The sequence below is a fragment of the Betta splendens genome, chromosome 9 (genome assembly GCF_900634795.4).
Source record: "Betta splendens chromosome 9, fBetSpl5.4, whole genome shotgun sequence".
In the NCBI taxonomy this organism is placed as follows: Eukaryota; Metazoa; Chordata; class Actinopteri; order Anabantiformes; family Osphronemidae; genus Betta; species Betta splendens.
Window position 1 is genome coordinate 4,259,977 of NC_040889.2, and position 20,768 is coordinate 4,280,744.

The following is a 20,768-nucleotide window of genomic DNA, read 5'->3' on the forward strand; positions in this document are numbered from 1 at the left end:
CCCGCCTCCCAATCACGTGCTCTTAAGTGATTAATGTTTTTATGAAAATAATTTCGCTTCAATATTATGATGTTTAATCGATATTATAATTGTTTAATAGACTTTATGAGCCTTGTGCAATACGTATGTAAATAATTTGTTGTTTGTAGTAAGCTTAATTAACAACTATATATGGAGAAAAAATACACTGAAACAAATTAATGATTAAATAACAAGTAATAACAAATAAAATACAATGAAGGTCGTTTAAGAGATCTTCTAACATGTTAAACGTTTTATTTGCGTTGCAGGATTTTAAACAGTTTGCTTTTTTCATCAGCTATTTACATTCTAGTTCATTCCCAAATTTTCAGCTTAATTTTCTATTTTAATAATATTGAACACGCAGCCCGGTCTTTTCTGATATCTACGTCCAAAATATACACTAGAGCATATTTGTGTCAAATGTTTATCCACGTTTTAACACGTTTTAACAGAGTAATTGACAGGCAGCAGTATGATCGGAATCAACAGCGAGCCCTCCCGCCGCTGGGGGCGCAATAAGATGCGATGTATCCAAAATGTCGTTGATTGTCGCGCTTCGGTTTTGTTGCCGTCGCATTGACTTCCGTCACGTTCAATGAGGACGAACCAAGAGGCTTATTTAATGTGCAGTTGAACCTTTTTTTATGTTGTAGGCGCTTTTTTCAGAAACGGTAGGTTTATCATCTCTTGTGTTAGAATTTAGCTTACATTATGTAGAAATATAGCTAGCGTTGATTAGCTAGGTTAGCTTGTCTTCAAGCCTGCTAGTTATTAGCCTAACTAAATATGTATGTGCTATATTCATATTAGGGTAGGTCATGTATGTAAGTGAACCGCTTATACCGCTGCAAATACGTGGCTATAGCGTCTCAAGCTCACTTTCCGTATGTTAAGTATTATAGCAGGGAATCAGTGCTTGTGTGTGTGTTTGCAGGTAACCGAAGCAGCAATGTCGCTGTACGATGACCTCGGCGTGGCCACAAATGACAGCAAGACCGAAGGATGGTCCAAGAACTTCAAGCTGCTGCAGTCCCAGCTGAAGGTGAAGAAGGCTGCTCTGACCCAGGCCAAGGTACGAGTTGACAGTGTACAATGATTTGGCATGAAAAGATAACACATAATGAGAATGCCCAACCTAAGTGTGTGTGTGTGTGTGTGTGTGTGTGTGTGTGTGTGTGTGTGTGTGTGTGTGTGTGTGTGTGTGTGTGTGAATATGAATATGAATATGAATATGCTTGCGTGTGTAGACCCAGCGGATGAAGCAGACCACTGTCCTTGCACCCGTCATTGATCTGAAGAGAGGAGGCTCCAGTGATGAGCGACAGATCATAGATACTCCTCCACATGCAGCTGCTGGAATAAAGGTTGGTTTAATACAGGGAGCATCATTTGTTCTTCTCTGCTTATATAATTATTAGAATGTGAATGATGATATTGAATATGTACATGTGAATGTGACATTTTGGTGTTTAGTGCTGCCAGCTTTGCTCCTGTATTGGCAAGTTTATGGACTTTAAACACCCCTTCGTGATTGCCTATTATGCTTTTCACTGGCGTGAGCTGCTAAAATGAGTTTAGTGTTTGGTGGAGAGCTGTAACCAGAACAAAACACAGGCTGTATATTCTGGTGAATATCTTCTAGTTTTTGTTATCCTTAAATGGGACAAAAGATGCTTGAAATCCTAGTCCCTAGGATTTGACATATGTTTTGTGCTAGTTTGTTTACATGTTGGAGTTGACAAATTGTCATTTCACATTCCACTGTTTTATATATTTTTTCTTAATAAGTCACTTGCACAAACAATTTAAAAGTTATAAACCCTTCATAAAATACATTCTTGATCAAAACATGCATTAATGGGGAATATCTTTGTCTTTTTGTGTGGGTACTTCAGGATGCAGTGCCCAGTGGTTTTACTTCTGGCGACGTGCTGATCCCACTCGCCGATGAGTATGACCCAATGTTCCCCAATGACTATGAGAAGGTGATGAAACGACACAGGGAGGAACGTCAGAGGCAGAGGGAGCAGGAGCGGCAGAAGGAAATTGAAGAGAGAGAAAAGTACTGCCATGCATGTTTAATTTGTGCAATCTGTGATTATAAATGTGAGATGATGATGCAAATTAGATTATAACATAATAATGTAAAAAATGACAAGTTTGTGCAGAGGAAAATACAGGAACATTTGTTTTCTTCCATATAAACCCATATTAATCGGATATTTGATGTGGAACTTTTTTTTTGTTCTGCAGGATGAGAAAAGACAGACATGAGGGTGGTGCAGCTCCAAGTGGTTTCTCTCGTTTCCCAGCAGCAGAGGGTGACTCCGATGAGGAGGAGGAGTATGAAAAAGAGAGGAGGAAAAGAAGTGAGTGTTTCTCAAAGCTCAAATGTCAAATCAAAAATCTAGTTAACAAAACATTTGTAGCTTTTCTGTTAAAACATTGACTTGTTTGCACCTTCCAGATATTAGTTGGAAGTTTTTGTCAGCTTTTGTTATGTCTACATTTGGTATTTGGAAGCAGAGACTGGTCAGCTGCATTTGTATGACGTTCAATGGCAACTGAATACTTTGCTCACACTTCCACACTTCAACATCACTGACGTAATAACGTGGTGATAAAAATACCTGAGGCCATACGGTCAGCTGTTCTATCTTACAGTCTATATGTTTCAAATAAAATAAAAAATGTCCTCTGTTTCGCTTTTTAGGCATGGGTGGAGCAGCCATTGCTCCTCCTTCATCACTTGTGGACAGAGATGGTAAGTTTGAGTTCCAGGTTAGGGCAGATGAAAGAAAATGACTGGACAACAAAAAACACCGGGACATAAATTGTCAGGATTTGGTTAAGATATGTAAATTGTGTGCTTGATTTTGTCCGAAAGTGTTTGTCCAGCAGAGGGTAGCACCTTCACATCTTTAGGACATTTGATTCTCGTACTCAACCAAACAATATCCTCTTTAGTTTGTCTTTGAGCTGCTTTGACTTAGTTAAACTGAACATCTGCGCTAGAGTGGAGGCTCTATCTGTGCTCCATACTACAGCTACACATGTCATCAGTGTTTATGTCTTTCTTTTAAGGAACCTCTTCATATTCCTATGAGGATGAAAGTCGTCCTTCCAGAGGTGCAAAAGCCGCCATCCCTCCGCCTATGTATGACGACTCAGAACGGCCCCGATCGCCCCCTGGACCAACCAGCTCCTTCCTGGCCAACATGGGGTGGGTGGAACATAAACTCACAGGCTGTATATCTGAGCTCACTTTTTTTTTCTTTTAAGATTAAAAATGTAAGTCATTACTTATTTTGCAGTTAATGTTGATTCCTCAGCTTTACATATCATCCATAAATTCAAAGGGAAAACATGTTTGAGAACTGATTGCTCATTGAAAGAAGGAGCAAACAGTGGCGGCCAACATCACAACTTCGTTGTGTTCGTCGTTTATACCCAACTTTGTCCTCATCTCTCCACACAGGGGCACAGTGGCCCACAAGATTATGCAGAAGTATGGTTTCAAAGAAGGCCAGGGCTTGGGGAAACACGAGCAGGGCCTGAGTACAGCGCTGTCTGTGGAGAAGACCAGCAAGAGAGGTGGCAAGATCATCATAGGGGACGCTGCAGAAAAGCGTAAGCGTGGTTCTTTTGTTTCACTTTAAGCTGCGCATGAATTGAATTGTTTCTCTGTTGTTTTCTCCAAACATTATACTCGTATTCTTACTCTGACAGTAATCAGTGGTGCCACTTTCAACTGTCACGTTGTTGGCACATTCCTGTACTCTTGTTTTTATCTTTGATTCCTTTCTACATGTGTGCGGTTCCATGTACGGCTGAGCAGCGGGGTCGAGCCAACCAGGGGCTGCTGAGACTACGGTCGGAGGTGCTGCAGGTCAGCCTCCACTCCCATTTTCTCTCTCCCATTTGCAGAATGCGCTGTCATGTTTCATCCTAGCAGTGTGCATGTTTGCATGTCTTTTATCAATCCATGTGTTTATCTGTTCCCATATCAAGATATTATATTGCAGTAAATCGTTTTGCATGTTGTTTTTTATGGGATGTTTGTTAGTAGCTGCATACTTTACCAAGTCTATAGCCTGCACTTGTTTTGTAACTTAACTAACAGTTTGAGTTTGGTTTGGAATTTCTTTCACCTATTGCATGTTGTTAGCCTTAACTTAGATTTAAATCTCCCTAGCAGTCATGTTTGTGGCCACTAGATGGCCCAGTGTAGGCTTATCCCTGCTTCATTGATTTATTTATTATATTTTTTAACTTTACAGGTTGCTCTTATGTGACATTGCTCTAGACATATGTAGAGGATTCATTTCACTGTTTAAAATCTTCTGTTTTACCTCTATCCGCCTACTAAAATACCAAGCTATGCAGCACAAGTGTGCCTTATTTTACAAACTGCGATGCTAGAAATTAAGCTTTTAAAGAGGAACTGATTGAATCAGATTTATAGAAACCTAAATTTTCTAATGAGTGCTGTTCTTAACTCCTTACTTTGACCAACATCCTGTTGCTTTCAACATTCAGTTGTTCCAACAATGCCACTGCACCTGTGACCCATCTACAGTTTACAAATTCTTTTTCTTTTCAGCAGCATGTTCTGTTTGCCTCAGAGTATCAGCAGAAAGTATGCTGAAAACAGCCAGACGTGACTAGTGAGACATTGAATTGTTTCATTTCTCGCATGTATTGAAACCACTTGAACAGCGACGATAAAATCTATTGTTACCACCACAAGTTGCTCCATCCAAGTGACTGTGTGTGAATATTTATGGGGAGAGAGAACAAAAAGTGACCTTTCCTCTGTTTCCATCCACCCAGTGGACCCGTCCAAGAAATCCGATGCAAATCCACTAACGGAGATCCTCAAAAACCCAACCAAAGTAGTCCTACTCCGGGTACGTCAAAAGTTCATACATTCAAATGTTTATAATAAACTATAAACTCGAACATGTAGTGAAATTCAGTGAAGAGCATCTAGTGTTTGTCTCTATTAGAACATGGTGGGCCGAGGGGAGGTGGACGAAGACCTGGAGGGGGAAACAAAAGAAGAGTGCGAGAAATATGGCAAAGTGGTTAAGTGTGTTATTTTTGAGGTGAGAGACATGGCTATGTTGGATTCACATGAAGTAACCAAACGGGACAAACACAAATTCATGCTCTCACTGCTTCTCAGATTGCTGATGTTCTGGACGATGAAGCCGTCAGGATATTCCTAGAGTTCGAAAGAGTGGAGTCGGCCATCAAAGGTCAGCATTTCTTTTCTATTGGTGTTCTTTTTTTGCAGTCCAGACATTTGAGTCTATACAGCAACGCCCACTGGTCCTGCCTCCATGGAGCTCACATAATAAAGTCTGTACTCAGACATTTGTAAGTCAGACATTTCCAGAGTGTTTCTGTCTTCGCTCAGTCCCTTTCAAAACTTCAGGTGCCACTGTTGTGTAACTGCTCCAATAATGTGGGTGAAAGACTGTCCTCGTTGTAAATGAGTTGGCCCAGATCAGAAACAAGGTGAGACTCGACTCCCTGTGGCGTTACATCACACGTGGCCCATCAACCCAACGTGGCCCCCCTTCCTGCACCGATGGAGCCGCACTTGCATCACAGTTCCCAGAAAGCGGGCCATGGGCTCCAAGAAGGATACTTGACCAAGTATGTTCAGTCAAAGACAAGCTTGGAAAGCCAACTGACACACCTGATCAAGTTGATCAGCAGAGAGCTGGAAAACCAGCAGGGACACTGGCCCTCGATGCAACCGGTTTGAGACCCGTGCTCTATAGAATGATATTTACTTGACAGTTTGTTTCACAGTGTCGATGTATTAAAAGCATCTGCCTAGGTGACTAAGGTGTCATCAAACTTGCATGTTTTCAGCACCTTAGGCTCTGCTCACAGTGATAAAGGAGACGAACAGGACAACAGAACCACAGCTCATGAGTCAACACGAGCCATCATGGTGACTGGACGGATTCTTACAAAGCTTTACTGTTTTGACGGACATGTTCACTCTGCGGCTCGGTGCTTTCAGTCGAATCGTTTGTCAGAAGCCTGGCCCCGCTTCCTGCACCGATGGAGCCGGACTTGCATCACAATTCTCAGAAAGCGGGCCATGGGCTCCAAGAAGGATACAGACTGCTGCTGAGGATCGCTCTGACGTGTAGCACTGTATGGTCCTGTGTTGACTCGATGCATATGATCATACAAATCTATGTCTTTGTGTTCCTTACCTCTACAGAGAGGTCAAAGGCTGTGACTCTCTACTTAGTTTACTTGGCGGGAAATAGATAGGAAGGGGAGGAGAGCTGAACCTCTATAGGATGATGTTTACCTGCCTGTAAAACATAAACAACCAACAATCTTAGAAAAACAATGTCCTTTCCAGGAGGATCAGAGAGTTGTTTTTCATTCTGACACTGCCAACAGTTGAACTATTAAAAGCCTAGGTGACTGAGGTGTTATCAAACTTGCATATTTTCAGCACCTTAGGCTCTGCTCACTGTAATAAAGGAACAACGGAACCACAGCTCATGAGTCAACATGAGCCATCATGTTGACTGGATGAATTCTTGGAAAGCGTTGCTATTTTGACGGACATATTTACTGTCATGTTATCTTTACCGTTGCCATACTAATCCTGTTGTCAGAGGGTTCATCTCTGTGCTCTGACACGGTCTGACCTCAACTGTCTTGTCTCCTCCGCAGCTGTGGTGGATCTGAACGGACGTTACTTTGGCGGGAGGGTTGTCAAGGCCTGCTTCTACAATCTCGACAAGTTTCGGATTCTGGACCTCGGCGAACAGGTCTGATGTTTCACCCAGGAGTTGGTTGAGTCACCAGACACTATGAACATGCATCATCGACCCACTTGTACATAAATCTTTTTATACTTCCTTAGCTGAAGTGTCTGAATGTGTTGTTGACTTGGCCATGAAATAGATAATTGTCTTTTCTGCCACCCTGTGATTAAAAAATGTTTGTCAAAATAAAATTGCTGAACTCTGGAATTTATTGTATTGTTTATTGATCTTGCAAAGACTTTTGTTCTCTGGAGTTCTTTTCAATGATAGGAATGAGCTTTATTGATGGTGACTAGGAACTAAATATTTCTTACAAGTACTGTCCATCAAGATCATAAATACAAGCCCATCATTTCAGTCACAATATCCAAGAAACCTACTTTTTCCTCTAAATTGTGTCTGACATAACAGGTTCCACAGTGACGGTAACACATCCCTAGAGCCTCATAGTCCTAATTTAGCTGTGATGGATTATGGGAAGGGGCTGGGACAGTGAACACAGCCCCAGCCTCATTCAGAACTTATGTAAGTGCACCAAAGGTACTCTGGAGAGTCCACTGAAAAGCGTCAGGAGGATCTCAGAGGAGGATGTTTAATTCAGATCAGAAAGACAGGCTGCCTAGAGAAACCCAGTTATAATGGTTCTGTCATTCATATTGCAGGGGTCAAAGGTCAAGGGAATAACTTTTATTGAGTGAGATAAATTTTGTTTAATCAGCTAAGAAAGGACTAAAATAGGAATGTGGCAATCAGGTTAAAGCACCTTTGTTTTGGCTACAGCTGAGACTGTCGTTGTGGCGTGCGTCACTGAGTGTGAGTGTGTACAGGCAAATTAAAGACAGCGGGTCCTGGGCAAGTGATGTGATTCTGTCAGTGCTTTCGCCTGACGCAAAGTCGAAGGGGTCATGAGACACGGTGGAAGAGAAAGGGCCATCGGATGTGGACATGTCCAGAAAACAAGCCAAGTCCCACATGCAAATCCACTCAGCTAAACAAATCTTGGTCGCAGTCATGATTGTAAAGATACAGGGTTGAATAGCAGAATGCAATAAGAATGAAGCTCCTGTATTATAATAGTGTATATAAATTATTACATTGCCAGTCAAACCCAAATCTAAACACTCCTGTATGTCGCTGTTTTTATGTCCTTCCTGTTATGAAACGAGTCAATCATGGCACAACATCCGGAAATGTGACGATCCACACAAAGTGGCTTGACTTCTAGTCATTCAAGCACTTCAGTAAGTCAGTATCTCTATACCTGAAGCTGACAGGTGACATAATCCATTCAGCTCAGATAATGTCATGTTTGCTCATGCTACAGAGGTTGTGGTCCTGTGTGAGACTCCTGTCCAAATGTCTTCCAGGTGTACAATACGTCTGCCAGGTGTGCAAAACTTAGGACTGAAACAACCTTGCCCATGATGTCATCAGGTGACGCCTAAACTACAGACCGGAGACTTAATTAAGTGTTTTCTTCACAAATATAATTTTAATTACCTGATGCTTAGTCGCAGCCCAATTTGAATCAAAGTCTATTTTAAGGCGACTTTTTTGTAACTAACAAAGCAGCAACAAGTAAAAGATTTCAGGTTATGATGCTGGGCGTTTCTTTGTCTTGCTGTTACATTTTGTTCAGGTGATTAGCCAATAGGTGACTACTGACACAACTGTGTTATATAATTCACTGACATGAAGAATCACGCTTTTGGAAAGGTTGAAAGGTTCACACTGTTCTCCAAGTGCAAGTCCCAACTGAGCTAATGGAGGAATTTCAGCACAAGGCAAAGCAGTTACGAATCAGAGCAGCAGTGGTTGCTTAATTATTCTGAATGATAATACTGTAATCACTAACTATATTTTTCTACTGCAGCATCTGCAGTTCATGAAATACCTTACAAGATGATCCCATATTTATTTAATTCACGGAGGAACTTCTGTGCGTTCAAGCTGAAATGATTGCCTTTGTACTTCAAAGTCTTGTGAGTCAGTGGGAAAGACCAGATGTGTGAGAGGGGATGTAAGCAAACGGAAAGGATCACTGTTTCTCTCTTCCTGACCCGCCAAACCGCAGACAGTAACAATAACTAAAATCGGGTATTAATATCATCGTAGCGCTGATCCTTTCACGGCGTCCACAGTCACACAAAGTGACAAAGACAAAGCAAACAGTAATTCAGAAAACACAAGCGGCAAGAGAACGACGTCGTTCAAGGCAACGTAATGTCTAATAGCATCATCTGGTTTGACTGGTGGCGATTAGTCAAACCTTCCGCCTGCCAGAGTCTGAGGAGCGCTGGTGATGTGAGGATCCGCACGTCTCCAGGGTCGCAGAGTGTCAGAGCATCCCGACGTGGGGAAAGCGCAGAAAATCTAAAAGGTGCAATAAATATTGGCGCTATTACAACATAAATTGCAACACGCGTGATTAATAAAGAAAGGAGATCTAGTTTGACGCATTTGCCATTTTTAGTGAATAAATAAGATTAGGATTATATAATTAGATATACTGGCATTAATAGTTAACTTTTTAAACATTAAGTATTAGAAACGAACTATTCCTAATATTAGACTAAATCATAATCATTTTTTACGATACAGAGAAATTGTTTTATCAAATATTGTAATGTACAGTTTTAACACAAACTGTTGATTAAAATAATCCACGCATCTTAATAAAAATTGTACAAGCGTAACAGCAAACGTAACAGTTTCATACTAGATTTATATAAATTTTAGCTCTAATACAGAACTCCACAGGGCGGCGCTGTGTCCGTTTCCGTCTTTGCGTGTGTGCCTTGTGTGTGCGCCTCATCCTCGCGGTCACGTTGTTTCCCGGCCGGGCGGGGTTAAATAGCGGATGTGTGCCACTCACCGGCAGATAAGCTCAGCTCAACGTGCTCGGAACAGCCGTCGGCCACAAGCTCTGTATTCAGGCGCTTCTTTCCCCGGGATCTAAGCGACTCGCTTCCAGTGTACTGTGCCATCTCGATCCTCCAAGGAATGCCCAGAGAGTTGACCCAGAACAGGATCCAAAAGATCTGGGTTCCCACCAAAGATGACAAGCCGGCTCCTCGGAGAGGTAAACCATTTAACCTAATATTATTTGTAGTATTCCTGTGTAATTATTTTATGTGGTACTTTGTTACAGGAAGTAATTGTGCGATACGTTATCGGCTAGCGGCTCACACGTTACTGACGGACGTCACAGCATACTTCCGTAATAAAACTATAAAGTGTCGCATTAATAGCTGCGGGGAAACTGGGGTGTGTTTCTTTTTTACATGCTGGAATTTGGCTAGATTTGAATCACGGTGTCTTATAGTTTAGCTAGTTTCCACCTGTTTGACTGCGCATCTGATTTGGGGTCTTCATCGACACGCACCGCACGTCACGCTCTCCTCAGGAGCGTGCCATTGCTCCGGTCGCCATGGTTACGACAGTGCCCACCCCACCCCAAACGCACCGCGCCGAACCATTCGATTGGTCTCCGGCAGCGCGTGTGCGTGGCGCGAGCCTGCTGCTGTTATTTGGGTCTTTATCCCCAACGGATAGCTAGGACGTCATTAAAATAAATACCAAGTTATTATAATTGGTATGAGGTGTTTCCCGAGGCATAACAGGGAATTTTACCGTCGGTTACTTTCGGTTTTTCTTTTGTTTTCTGCTCACTTTAACCACCAAGAGGAAAATGACGCACTTACATGTTTCTGATACTGAGCATCAGATTGCTCCTAGACGCGGTTCATTGGGTTTTTACACATGAAATTATTTTTTCTTATTTTAATAATTATTATTAAAATAAAGGAAATTTGGTCTAATGTATAAAAACAGTGGTTTTTGTTATCATGTCTAACATGAGTTTGATTCAGCCAAATGCCAGAATGCTCATTTCTCCCTCTGCTTCATTGATTATTGTGGAGATATTGCAGTTTATTGATCGGTGGTGTGGAAAATCGGTTGGTGCTGGGGGATATTTTCCCGGTCAGACTCAGAATTCTGCCCCAGATCGAGTCTGTATAGGAGAGAGAGAGGTTCCGTGGGGCATGCGCTACTTTTTGTACACCCGTACTGTAGAAGAGTCAGCGCTCCAACTTTTTTTTTTTTTTCAATCGAGCATCACAGTTCGTGCGTAAACAAGATTATCTGCGCGGAGAGGACGTGCAAATAAGATGCCGGGCACCGAGCGATCGAACTGTTGCGTGGATGGAGGGAGAAAAGGAGCCGCGCAGCTGTAGAGCCCTCACATCCAAGTTGTGCACGCGGTGAGGGTTCTGCAGCCTCTGACGCGAGGGGCGGGGCTGCAGTTCAAGCGAAAGCATCCCCTCCCGGCTGAGGTCGACCAGTTTATAGTGCACAGAAGTGGGTCAGAGGCGCAGTGGCGTGGAAGATGAGGGGCCAGTCGGGTGGCATCGCGTGGACACGTGCTCGCTGGGAGCGTGCCAGCGTGGGGCTGAAATGGAGCTTATGCCGTGGCTCCGGTGGGAGACGAATAGATTCAGGCAGGTTGCGGCTCTGGGTGGGTCCGTGATATCCGTGTCAGCTCTCAGGTTGCAGGAGTCGAACACGTTAATCCTGTCTCTGTCTCAGCTGCTGCTCCAGCCATAATGTTCCAATTCAAATAGCGTTTTTAATGGTTTCTTTTATTATATTTCTCCCTGCAGCGGCCGGCGCCCCCCACTTCGCCAACCCCCCCACTGTCATCGTGATGGTGGGCCTGCCGGCGCGAGGCAAGACGTACACGTCCAAGAAGCTCACGCGCTACCTCAACTGGATCGGCACGCCCACCAAAGGTAGTGCGCGCCCCCGACGCTGGCGCGGCGCGATCGCTCGCTCTGCGTCGCATCGCATTCATGCGCAAACTCTCTCTCTGCTCGTGTCTCTTTCAGTCTTCAACGTAGGGGAGTACCGCAGGGAGGCGGTCAAGAACTACAGCTCCTATGATTTCTTCAAGCCCGACAATGAGTGTGCTCTGAAAATCAGACAGTAAGTCACACACGCGCACTTTTAACAGCACAACCCTCAGGTTTAGTAACTGTAACGAAGACAATAAGCGTCCACTGCCTTTGTTCTGCAGGCAGTGTGCCTTAGCAGCCTTGAGGGATGTCAGGTCCTACTTAAAGGAAGAGGGAGGCCAAGTAGCAGTGAGTATTTCCTGTCACGCTTTAATCACAAAACCGCAAATATTACTCTTATCTGACAAACCCCTGCTCGGTTTCCTGCAGGTCTTCGATGCCACGAACACGACAAGAGAACGGCGGGAGATGATCCTGAAGTTCGGCAAAGAGCACGGCTTCAAGGTGAGCGCTGCTGCTGCTGACCTAAAGCACGCGACCGACGTCATGAAAAGATGTAGTCGTCAACGTTTTCTCTGCCTCTCTCCAGATATTCTTCATCGAGTCTGTGTGCGACGACCCCAGCGTCATCGCATCCAACATCATGGTGAGTCACAGACAGTTACCCGGTTCCAAGCGACTTCCGCCTGGCGTCAGGTGTCTAACGCCGTCCGTCTCCCTCCCTGGGCAGGAAGTGAAGGTGTCGTGTCCCGACTACCGCGACTGCAACAAGACGGACGCCATGCTGGACTTCCAGAGGAGAATTGAATGCTACAAAAGCAGCTACCAGCCCCTGGACCCCGATCGGCACGACAGGTGATAGGTGACTGGTGTAAACCCCGCACGCCGCCGTACTTAGTATTAACCTGCGTGTGTGCTGTCCTCCGTTCCACCAGGGACCTGTCCTTCATCAAGGTCATCGACGTGGGTCGGCGATTCCTCGTCAACCGGATCCAGGACCACATCCAGAGCAAGATCGTGTACTACCTGATGAACAGCCACGTCCAGCCCCGGACCATCTACCTGTGTCGGCACGGAGAGAGCACCGACAACACGGAGGGCCGGCTGGGGGGCGACTCCGGCCTCTCGGCGCGGGGCAGACAGGTACCAGCGCCGCCACGGATCGGGCCCGAACGCCACACGCCCAGAACTAACCTCCAGGTGTTTAACCCCGTCACCCCTGCTTTGCCGCAGTTCTCCGCCGCCCTGGCGCGCTTCGTGGAGGAGCAGCAGCTGAAGGACCTGAAGGTGTGGACGAGCCAGCTGTGCCGCAGCATCCAGACGGCCGAGCACCTGGGGCGCCCGTACGAGCAGTGGAAGGCGCTGAACGAGATCGACGCCGTGAGTGTGCCCCTCCCGCGAGGCCGCGCGGTCCAGTCGGGTGCCGGCAAACTGACGTGTGCTCTCTTGTAGGGAGTGTGCGAGGACATGACGTATGACGAGATGAAGGAGAAATTCCCGGAGGAGTTTGCGCTGAGAGACGAGGATAAATACTACTATCGCTATCCCGCCGGAGAGGTGCAGTACACACCACCCGCACCCACACAGCTTCACAGCCCAGTTTAATCTGGATTTAGCCGCCGTGCCTTTGGGCCAAGTAACCTAACGGGCAACCCGATGTTCTGAACTGCAGTCGTACCAAGACCTGGTCCAGCGGGTGGAGCCAGTCATCATGGAGCTGGAGAGACAGGAGAACGTCCTGGTTATCTGCCACCAAGCCGTCATGCGCTGCCTCCTGGCCTACTTCCTGGATAAAAGTGCAGGTGGATACTACACTTCCCACGATTCCATGGGTTCCGTTCCGTAACACTATAATGACTTCTATTGACTCTGATGTCCTGTTGCTGCTGCAGATGAGATGCCCTACCTGAGGTGTCCCCTCCACACTGTGCTGAAGCTCACCCCGGTCGCCTACGGGTGCAAAGTGGAGTCCATATCTCTGAACGTGGAGGCAGTGAACACTCACAGAGACAGGCCAGAGGTGAGTCTTGCGTTCCTGTTTTGAGGCTAAAAGCGCATGGCGCGCAACGTTTGACCGATGCGTCGCCCTCCACGCAGGAGGTGAAGCGCGGCCCCGGCACCTTGATCCGGAGGAACAGCGTGACCCCCCTGACCAGCCCCGAGTCCAACATCAAGAAGCCGCGCATCGTCGACCTGGACGAGGCGCCGCTCCGCGAGATCCCCTCGGTGTCGTCGCTGGCCCTGTGCAGCCCGTCTCACCTTCCCCTCTCTCTGGCCGGTCAGGTGAGGCGTGTATTTATTATATTCATGACATCATCGCTCCCTCTGTAGAAAGCATTTCCTCCTGCTGTTTCCACTTTTTGTTTGTCCACTCATGCTCTTTTTTCTCTGCCGCCTGCTCCCATCTGCACCCCGCAGCACTGGCTGGGCAAGGTTTGCCTGTAAGTATCGGCTCTAGTCTGGTATCTGTCCGCCCTGCTTCCTGTTCTCTGCGGCTTTGTTTGTGCTTCCGTGATGTCACTTCTCTCATTTGACTGCTCTGGCTCTTTTGTCACAATAAGAGGCAGGCCGCGTTGGTTATGTAACTTCTGGCAGCAAACAGATATTTTGTGCCAACACTACATTGTAACATTGTTGAACTCTAGGTCTGTACTTTTCCAAACTCGATTGGCTTAATATTTACCAGTACCAGCACAGTTTCCTGGTAGGGGAAAGGGGAGCGGGGGGGGACTCTGTACAGTATTGTTCATAGGGAAGTTCATAGGGAAATCTGACTTCTCTGTTTACATGCTTAGGCTTCCTATCTGTTGTCGTCACCACAGTCTGCTTGTTTCTGTAATCCACTGACTCCCGCTAAAGGTCCTTGTCCTTGTCATGGTGCTTATTTCGAGCCCGTCTTAAAGACGCATCTTCCTCCAATATCTAAAAGTGGTCTCTGTCTTAGTCCTCCAACGGTAAACGCACTGGCGCTTCACAGTTGCCTCGCAGTTCTGCTAGCAGCCTTCCTGTTCACTGTGAATTTTAAGAAGATCACTTACATGTCTTTTAAAATTCGTTCCTCATACCACTTTTGCAATTAATAGCAGCCACCACTGAGCTCCCAAGAGAAATGGAATGTGCTCAGATGTTTTTTGGCTGTAGCACTGAATAGTATATAAGCTATTAAGTATGGCTTCATTTAGAACCTTATTAATTCACATCACAGTCATGTTTTAATGAGACAAAAAATATAGGCGCTTAATTGGAGGATTTCACTATGAGTGAATATGCCATTGAGCCAGGGCATGTTAATGCACTTGTGTTTTTATGATGTTGGCATCTGGTAACCAGATGTTATGGTGTGTTTGCAGAACCTGAAGAGGAATCCATCTGGTCGCCACGAAGTCCTGCAGCCCTGCCAATGAGGTGGCCACGCAGAGGATCGCCGGCACGGCCCCACAGGGAAACAACCAAACAAAATCCAACGCTTCCTAATCCTGTACATTTCCAAGGACCAACCCGGTGGAGGTGAAGGACGATTTGCTGTTGTTGCAGAGGCTCTTTCCAGTGTCAGAAGCGCTTTTTTCTGTATTAACTGGGAAACACTCAAAAACCCTCTTACGTATAATTTATTCAGACTGAATGAGACAAAATGTGACTGCTGTTGCATCTAACAGCTTGAGCGGCTCTCTGGTGTAATTATTGAGAAACCAGAAGAATCTAACGCTCAAATGCGACTTTTCATCAAATTCTTGTGTTCATTAACAGAACAATGTAGTTTATTGTTTACATTGTAAACACTCTCTCTCTCTTTTTTTACGTATCAGAGCGCCATGATTTTACCGACTCCTTTATATGCTCACGCGCTACATAACACGCAATATATTTTGCACATTGGGGGATAAATCTTTACCTTAGGTTTATTTATATGTCACTGTGTTTTTTTTTCACTGTAACGGAGGTGATTCTCGCCCTAGAGTGCCTGTAGTGCTTGTTTGGCACGCCTGATGCGGCTTCTCTTGCCATTTCTCTGGACTTGACTGCTTGAGAAGAAGCACCACTTTTCTCCTAACAACTGCACATATTCATATTTGCATTTTTATAGTTTGGATATTTATAATTTCTTGTTGTTTTTGTTGCTGTTTCATTTTTAAGTGCTGTAGTGTGTTTTAACAAAAATGGGGGAACTCCTTTTGTTGATTTTGCTGTCATAGTCTGCTACACACAAATCTGAACACCTATATTTTTGTTATAACGATGCGTGCTGTTAATAATATGTGTGTGTGGACGTCTTTGAAGAAAGCGTGTATGTGTGTACATATTTGTACTAATGTGTGGGATTGAATGAAAAGGACAAAACCTGAGGAAGATGCTGCTGCTTCTCTCTTTCTCAGTGAATCCTGTTTGATTGAGATACTTGAACCATTTTTGTAAAATGTTTTATTCTATTCTTTATTTATTATGTAGTTTTGAATGACGGCCAATAAACTCCACATGAAATACAGTGTTTTGTCAGCTGCTGTCTTTAAACCACAGCCTTTAAATATTCTTCGACTTTTACTGGTTACTCATAATTAAAACAGACGGTTTGTGTCCTCATCTCGCGTTAACTAACTATTATGCGAAGTTCTCCCCTGGTGCCGTTGGCCTGACAACCACCGAATAGGCTTAGATCTCATTGGCCAGCGCTCAGCACGTGACCCCGATGCCTGGGTCCCATTGGCTCTAGCAACTTTACGTCCGAACGGAACCAGATGTGCCACTTTAAGCAGAAAGATAACAAAGTAAGTAAGTATTTATTCAATCTGTTAAGACTATTTATGATTAAGACATAACGTGGTGGCTTTAGCTGTTTTCCATCTGAAGGAGAAGCTGTTTCCTGAGTCTTGAAGTGAAGCTTTACTGGAAACGTCCCTCACTCAGTTCAAAGAACAGTTGCAACTACTTGGTCGCTAATTTTTGTGTCTGTGTTGATGTCTTAAAAGACAACACGATATGAAATGAATAAAACAATTGGCTTTATATGTAAACACGTTGTCAAGTAGTTTATCATGGGGTTGTCTTAGTGTTTAGTGTTTCTATTACCTGTACTGCAGAGCTGTGTCTGTGTGTAAAGTGTCACTGAAATGGTACAGATGTGTGTAATCAGTGCGTCAGGCCACAGCAAAGTAGCATCAAAATTAGATGAAACACTTTAACTCTATTTAAGGCTTTATATTAAGGCAATAATAAGCAGGTTTACAAGCCAACAGCTGCAGATTACCTGGGTTCCCTGTTACAAACTCTTTTATTAAAATAAAATATGATAACTGTAAACAGAATTAAAGTTCATTAATTATGTCTTTGTTACAATTAATCCTAAATTCCTAAGGTGTGTGTAAATATTTGGGATTCAGGTGTGAAGAAGAGTGAAAGAGAGTTAGCTTAGTCTAACCATGGAGGCAGAGCATAGGTTTGATGATTCTGATGAGATGGACATAGACAATTCAGTAGTAGTGTATGTTGCATCAGCTGGCGATAAACTCACGCAAACTACTTTAACATGACATATGGGCGTTTAGTGAATGACTCACTTGACTTGCTGTTATTTATTCTCTGAGCATTCATGTGACAACATCACATCTATAAATGTTATAAAACGTCAATATGACCTAAATAATTACTTTTAGAGTTGTAGAGTTGCTATCCGAGAGGTCAAAGCCTCTGGTTCCAGGCCTCCATCATAACAGCTGTGAGTGCAGTTTCTGAGGACGCTGTGCCGCCAGTCTGACGCCTCGCTTCACACGCAGGGGCGTGAAGGAGTTTTAATGCAAAAGGCAACAAATACGTTTCTTTGTGTCTCCTCCAGAGTGAACAGGAAGCTGAGGTCTTCCTTCCTCAGTGTTTGATGGATCATCCAGGTAGTGTAAGGCTTATTTTTGTGTTTACTTCTACTGTAGTCATTTAGTTGAACAAATAAACTGTTTTATATTGTCATATCGCTTTGTCCTGTATGTTACACACAGCAACTACTAGTGCTAGTGTTTAATTGTCATACTATAGTTCAGTGTATTTGATGCATGTTACTCCAAATGTTTAAGCTTTGACCACTTTTTTATTTCATGTCTTAGTCTGCAGTTTTCAAGTGTAGTATTTTGTCTTGTATTTATGGTGCTTTGTGTATTGCAATCTGTTACTAATAAAACTATATTCTTTAAATTTTTTGTTTTTCTTTGTACACTTAGTACTTTATATCTGGTATCTTTTTCTCATGTACTTGTAGCCCTGTGTATCTAGTATCTATAGGACATTGTGTATTCCACCATCTAAACCACTTTTCTAGAATGTGGAGGTGGATCCTCAAAATTTCAAATGCAAAAACAAAAAATACTATTAAAACTCTATAAAGAAAAATACACAAATAATCAATTCATAATAAATGGCGTTTGTATGGTTATGTCACTGTTGTACTTCAGGCACGGGGGACAGTTTAGCAGCATCCCTTAGCTTTTAGCTAAAATCAAGCCCTCACAACGACTTGACTTTTAGAGGTTTAAGCAAAATCCAGTCTGGGTAGAATTACGTCAGGGAAAAGTTAACGAGGTTCTAATGAGATGGTTCACATTGCTGCAAAACAACACAAGCTGATGTGGCTGGATGTGGTGCTGACCCGCTGTCACCGCTGGTTTGAATAGTGATGAATATTCATTTAGCCAAGTGCTGCTTGGCGCCTGTAACACATCGTAAACGTGTAGTGTTCATAAGAATTAAACATGTTGTTAAAGAGTCAAAAACCAAGAGGTTTAAGCACTGTATTAAATTTCAACCATTACTTCAGGTTTTATAACTAGAGGTGGTTTATTTCTGCCATTTGTGCACTCATTCACCATTAAAATGTTAAAGTCCTACGTGCCGTTTCTCACGCGTTCCCTAAGCAAACGATGTGATTCTTTCCTCCTTCGTGAAACATTTTTCCAAAGGGGAAACATTTGGCTCTAAACACCACAACGACTCCACACAACCTATAAAGTAAAGTAAATGTTCGTCCCCTTGATCGCTCGGCGTCGTACCTACGACGCGTAGATGGTAATTCACACAGACAGACATTTCACCAGGGTTTGAGGTGTCGTGGCATTCTCTCACCCACTTTGCCTGTTTGGTTTGCCAGGCCCCTGTGGTATTTCCTCCAGGCTGAATCACGGACAGACTGGCTGTCTTGGCTCTGTCTGGCCAGCCTGTGGTCAGCGTGGCTATGTGACTGCAGTCAGGTTCACCACTCAGTGCACCTCCCCCCAACACACACACGCACACACTCTTATCTGATGTTTAACTCTCCCATAACCCTACAATTAGGCCGTTAATTAATAAGTACACCCTTTTCAAGGTTTCAGTCAGTTAGAGCAAATGCAGACAGGTTGTCATTCGCTTTGAAGCAGTCTGCACCACTGAAACTCTGAACCCTGCTTTGAATTTAGACTTTGCATGTTGAAGCTCACGTTGCACATTTACCTATGCACATGGCTTTACTTGCATAACAGCTCTGGGGTTTTGATTGTTTTCCCCTCACCTGAGATGCTGACTGATTAAAAAGCTCCTCATAACTATAATTACAGCTAGCTCAGACATCTAAGTGTCAGTTGCCACGCACGCAGGCCTCGTGTTGCCAATGGTGGCTATGCTGGTGTGTTTTCATGTAATCCCTGTGGGAGAGCGCTGCTGCTGCTGTGTCATTCTCAGTGAATGGTACATGGCGTTGGTGTGCACAGCCAGCACTAAGCCAGCAGCTCCACAAATAGATGCCTAATTCAGCTTTGACCAAGGTCTGTGTGTGTGTGTTTGCATGTGTGTGTGTGTTTGAATGTGTGTGTGTCCATCAGCAGGCCAAGGGCATGCTGCTCAATGGATCCTGGCCCAGTTGGCTAATAGAGATCAGTCCGACTATTTGGACATGGCTTGTTGACATTGCCCTCATTCACACATTCTCCTCAGCAGATGCATATTGATGAAACAGAGTGTGCTTTAGTTGCTCCTTTATCATGACTCAGCAGTTGTTCCTCCTCCACCTGGTGAGCTTGCTCCAGTTCATTGATCAGCATAAACACAACAAAAGAGTGACACACAGTAGCTATCTAAACATAAGGGATTATAGTAGAAGCCACAGCAGGAATTAATCTAAATAGTCTTAAAATAAACAGATAGACTAATAAAATAAATAGACTAAAGAAAAAGCAGGCAAAACATTTTAATGTATAAAATAAATACAGACATATATATTAAAAAATATAAAATACATAAATAAAGGAGGAAAGGCCAGGTATGTAATGGCTAAATAACAACACATAGAAATGAACTCATTGACTGAACGCTGACCTTTCAACACAATTTCATTCTAAGTAAATGATTAAATCTAATATCATGAAGTGTATATAGGCCAGTGATGGCTGAAAAACACACACACACACACACACACACACACACACACACACACACACACACACACACACACACACACACACACACACACACACACACACACACACACACACACACACACACACACACATACACACACACACACACACACACACACTCGTCTGAGTGCAGCTACTAAATACACATTTATATCTTTATTGCTGCCTCACATGTCTAATCCTGTGTATTCGCGGCCCTTCCCTGTTCACCGACAGGCGAATGGGACATTGGAAGTTTACTGCAGTGAACCAAACATGGTCGAGTTGACGTCTCAAGGCCCTGCTGCTCTTTACTGTAAACACAGGAAACAGGCACAATACGTGGCGTTATTATGACAATATTTACAGTAAATTGTTCATGAATTGATCAAACATATCAAATATCTTGGTGAAGGGTACAAGGTGCGGTGCAGATAGACGCGTATGTAGGTCTGTGATAACTAGATGCTGTATCTTTATGGCTGCTTCAGGTGAGCCGTCTCGTGCAAGGACACGACACAAAGTGCAAAAACACCTCTGCTGCTCTTCAATGCAAACACATCAGCACAGAACGTCTAATTGGCCCTGTGAATGGCGTTCATTCATTTGTAAGCGCCATTAAATCCAATGCTAAGCAGCTAAGAGCAGGATGCACGGAACGCTGGAGAGGAGCTCGTCCCGCTCTCTCCTTTGTGTGGAGGCCATTGATGGGGAGATTTGGCGCTGAATGG

General features: G+C 44.0%; 2 protein-coding genes and 2 long non-coding RNA genes across 6 annotated transcripts in view; 2 read left to right on the forward strand and 2 right to left on the reverse strand.

Moving 5' to 3' along the window:
* Nucleotides 1-536: 536 nt before the first annotated feature.
* Nucleotides 537-7,040, forward strand: rbm17 (RNA binding motif protein 17). The gene is made up of 13 exons (XM_029160463.3): nt 537-695; nt 959-1,096; nt 1,272-1,388; nt 1,920-2,086; nt 2,278-2,393; nt 2,738-2,788; nt 3,109-3,247; nt 3,503-3,654; nt 3,863-3,913; nt 4,858-4,934; nt 5,034-5,132; nt 5,213-5,285; nt 6,739-7,040. Exons 2-13 carry the CDS (start codon nt 974-976, stop codon nt 6,840-6,842), a joined length of 1,269 nt encoding a protein of 422 aa, XP_029016296.1. The 5' UTR covers nt 537-695; nt 959-973; the 3' UTR covers nt 6,843-7,040.
* Nucleotides 5,206-9,846, reverse strand: LOC121202442 (uncharacterized). Its single transcript, XR_005898033.2, has 2 exons — nt 9,709-9,846; nt 5,206-9,206 (listed from the first exon to the last, which is right to left on the reverse strand). It is a non-coding gene; the product is annotated as an uncharacterized LOC121202442 (long non-coding RNA).
* On the forward strand, nt 9,689-16,112 carry pfkfb3 (6-phosphofructo-2-kinase/fructose-2,6-biphosphatase 3). 3 transcript variants are annotated; one of them, XM_029160436.3, is made up of 15 exons: nt 9,689-9,915; nt 11,498-11,626; nt 11,723-11,819; nt 11,911-11,977; nt 12,059-12,133; nt 12,219-12,275; nt 12,360-12,484; nt 12,565-12,772; nt 12,863-13,009; nt 13,082-13,186; nt 13,302-13,431; nt 13,522-13,649; nt 13,727-13,912; nt 14,048-14,070; nt 14,533-14,966. In XM_029160436.3, exons 1-15 carry the CDS (start codon nt 9,837-9,839, stop codon nt 14,585-14,587), a joined length of 1,611 nt encoding a protein of 536 aa, XP_029016269.1. In that variant the 5' UTR covers nt 9,689-9,836; the 3' UTR covers nt 14,588-14,966. The 3 variants fall into 3 exon arrangements, with proteins under 3 accessions (XP_029016269.1, XP_029016268.1, XP_029016267.1); XM_029160435.3 differs by lacking the exon at nt 14,533-14,966 and adding an exon at nt 14,980-16,112 and having other exon boundaries at nt 9,691-9,915; XM_029160434.3 differs by lacking the exons at nt 14,048-14,070; nt 14,533-14,966 and adding an exon at nt 14,980-16,112 and having other exon boundaries at nt 9,692-9,915.
* Nucleotides 16,113-19,675: 3,563 nt separating this feature from the next.
* LOC114861406 (uncharacterized) overlaps nt 19,676-20,768 on the reverse strand; it is a 32,883-nt gene continuing 31,790 nt past the window's right edge. Inside the window, exon 6 of the long non-coding RNA XR_003786786.3 lies at nt 19,676-20,351. This is a non-coding gene — a long non-coding RNA (uncharacterized LOC114861406). The remainder of the gene's footprint in view (nt 20,352-20,768) is intronic.

Bases quoted from the DNA above. Each gene is read 5' to 3' on its own strand.
- rbm17 (XM_029160463.3), top strand. From the start codon at position 974: ATGTCGCTGTACGATGACCTCGGCGTGGCCACAAATGACAGCAAGACC. The intron at 3,655-3,862 runs GTAAGCGTGGTT...ACGGCTGAGCAG, and splicing joins AGGGGACGCTGCAGAAAAGC to CGGGGTCGAGCCAACCAGGG. The intron at 3,914-4,857 runs GTCAGCCTCCAC...CCATCCACCCAG, and splicing joins TACGGTCGGAGGTGCTGCAG to TGGACCCGTCCAAGAAATCC.
- pfkfb3 (XM_029160436.3), top strand. From the start codon at position 9,837: ATGCCCAGAGAGTTGACCCAGAACAGGATCCAAAAGATCTGGGTTCCC. The intron at 13,010-13,081 runs GTGAGTGTGCCC...GCTCTCTTGTAG, and splicing joins CGCTGAACGAGATCGACGCC to GGAGTGTGCGAGGACATGAC. The intron at 13,432-13,521 runs GTGGATACTACA...TTGCTGCTGCAG, and splicing joins CTTCCTGGATAAAAGTGCAG to ATGAGATGCCCTACCTGAGG.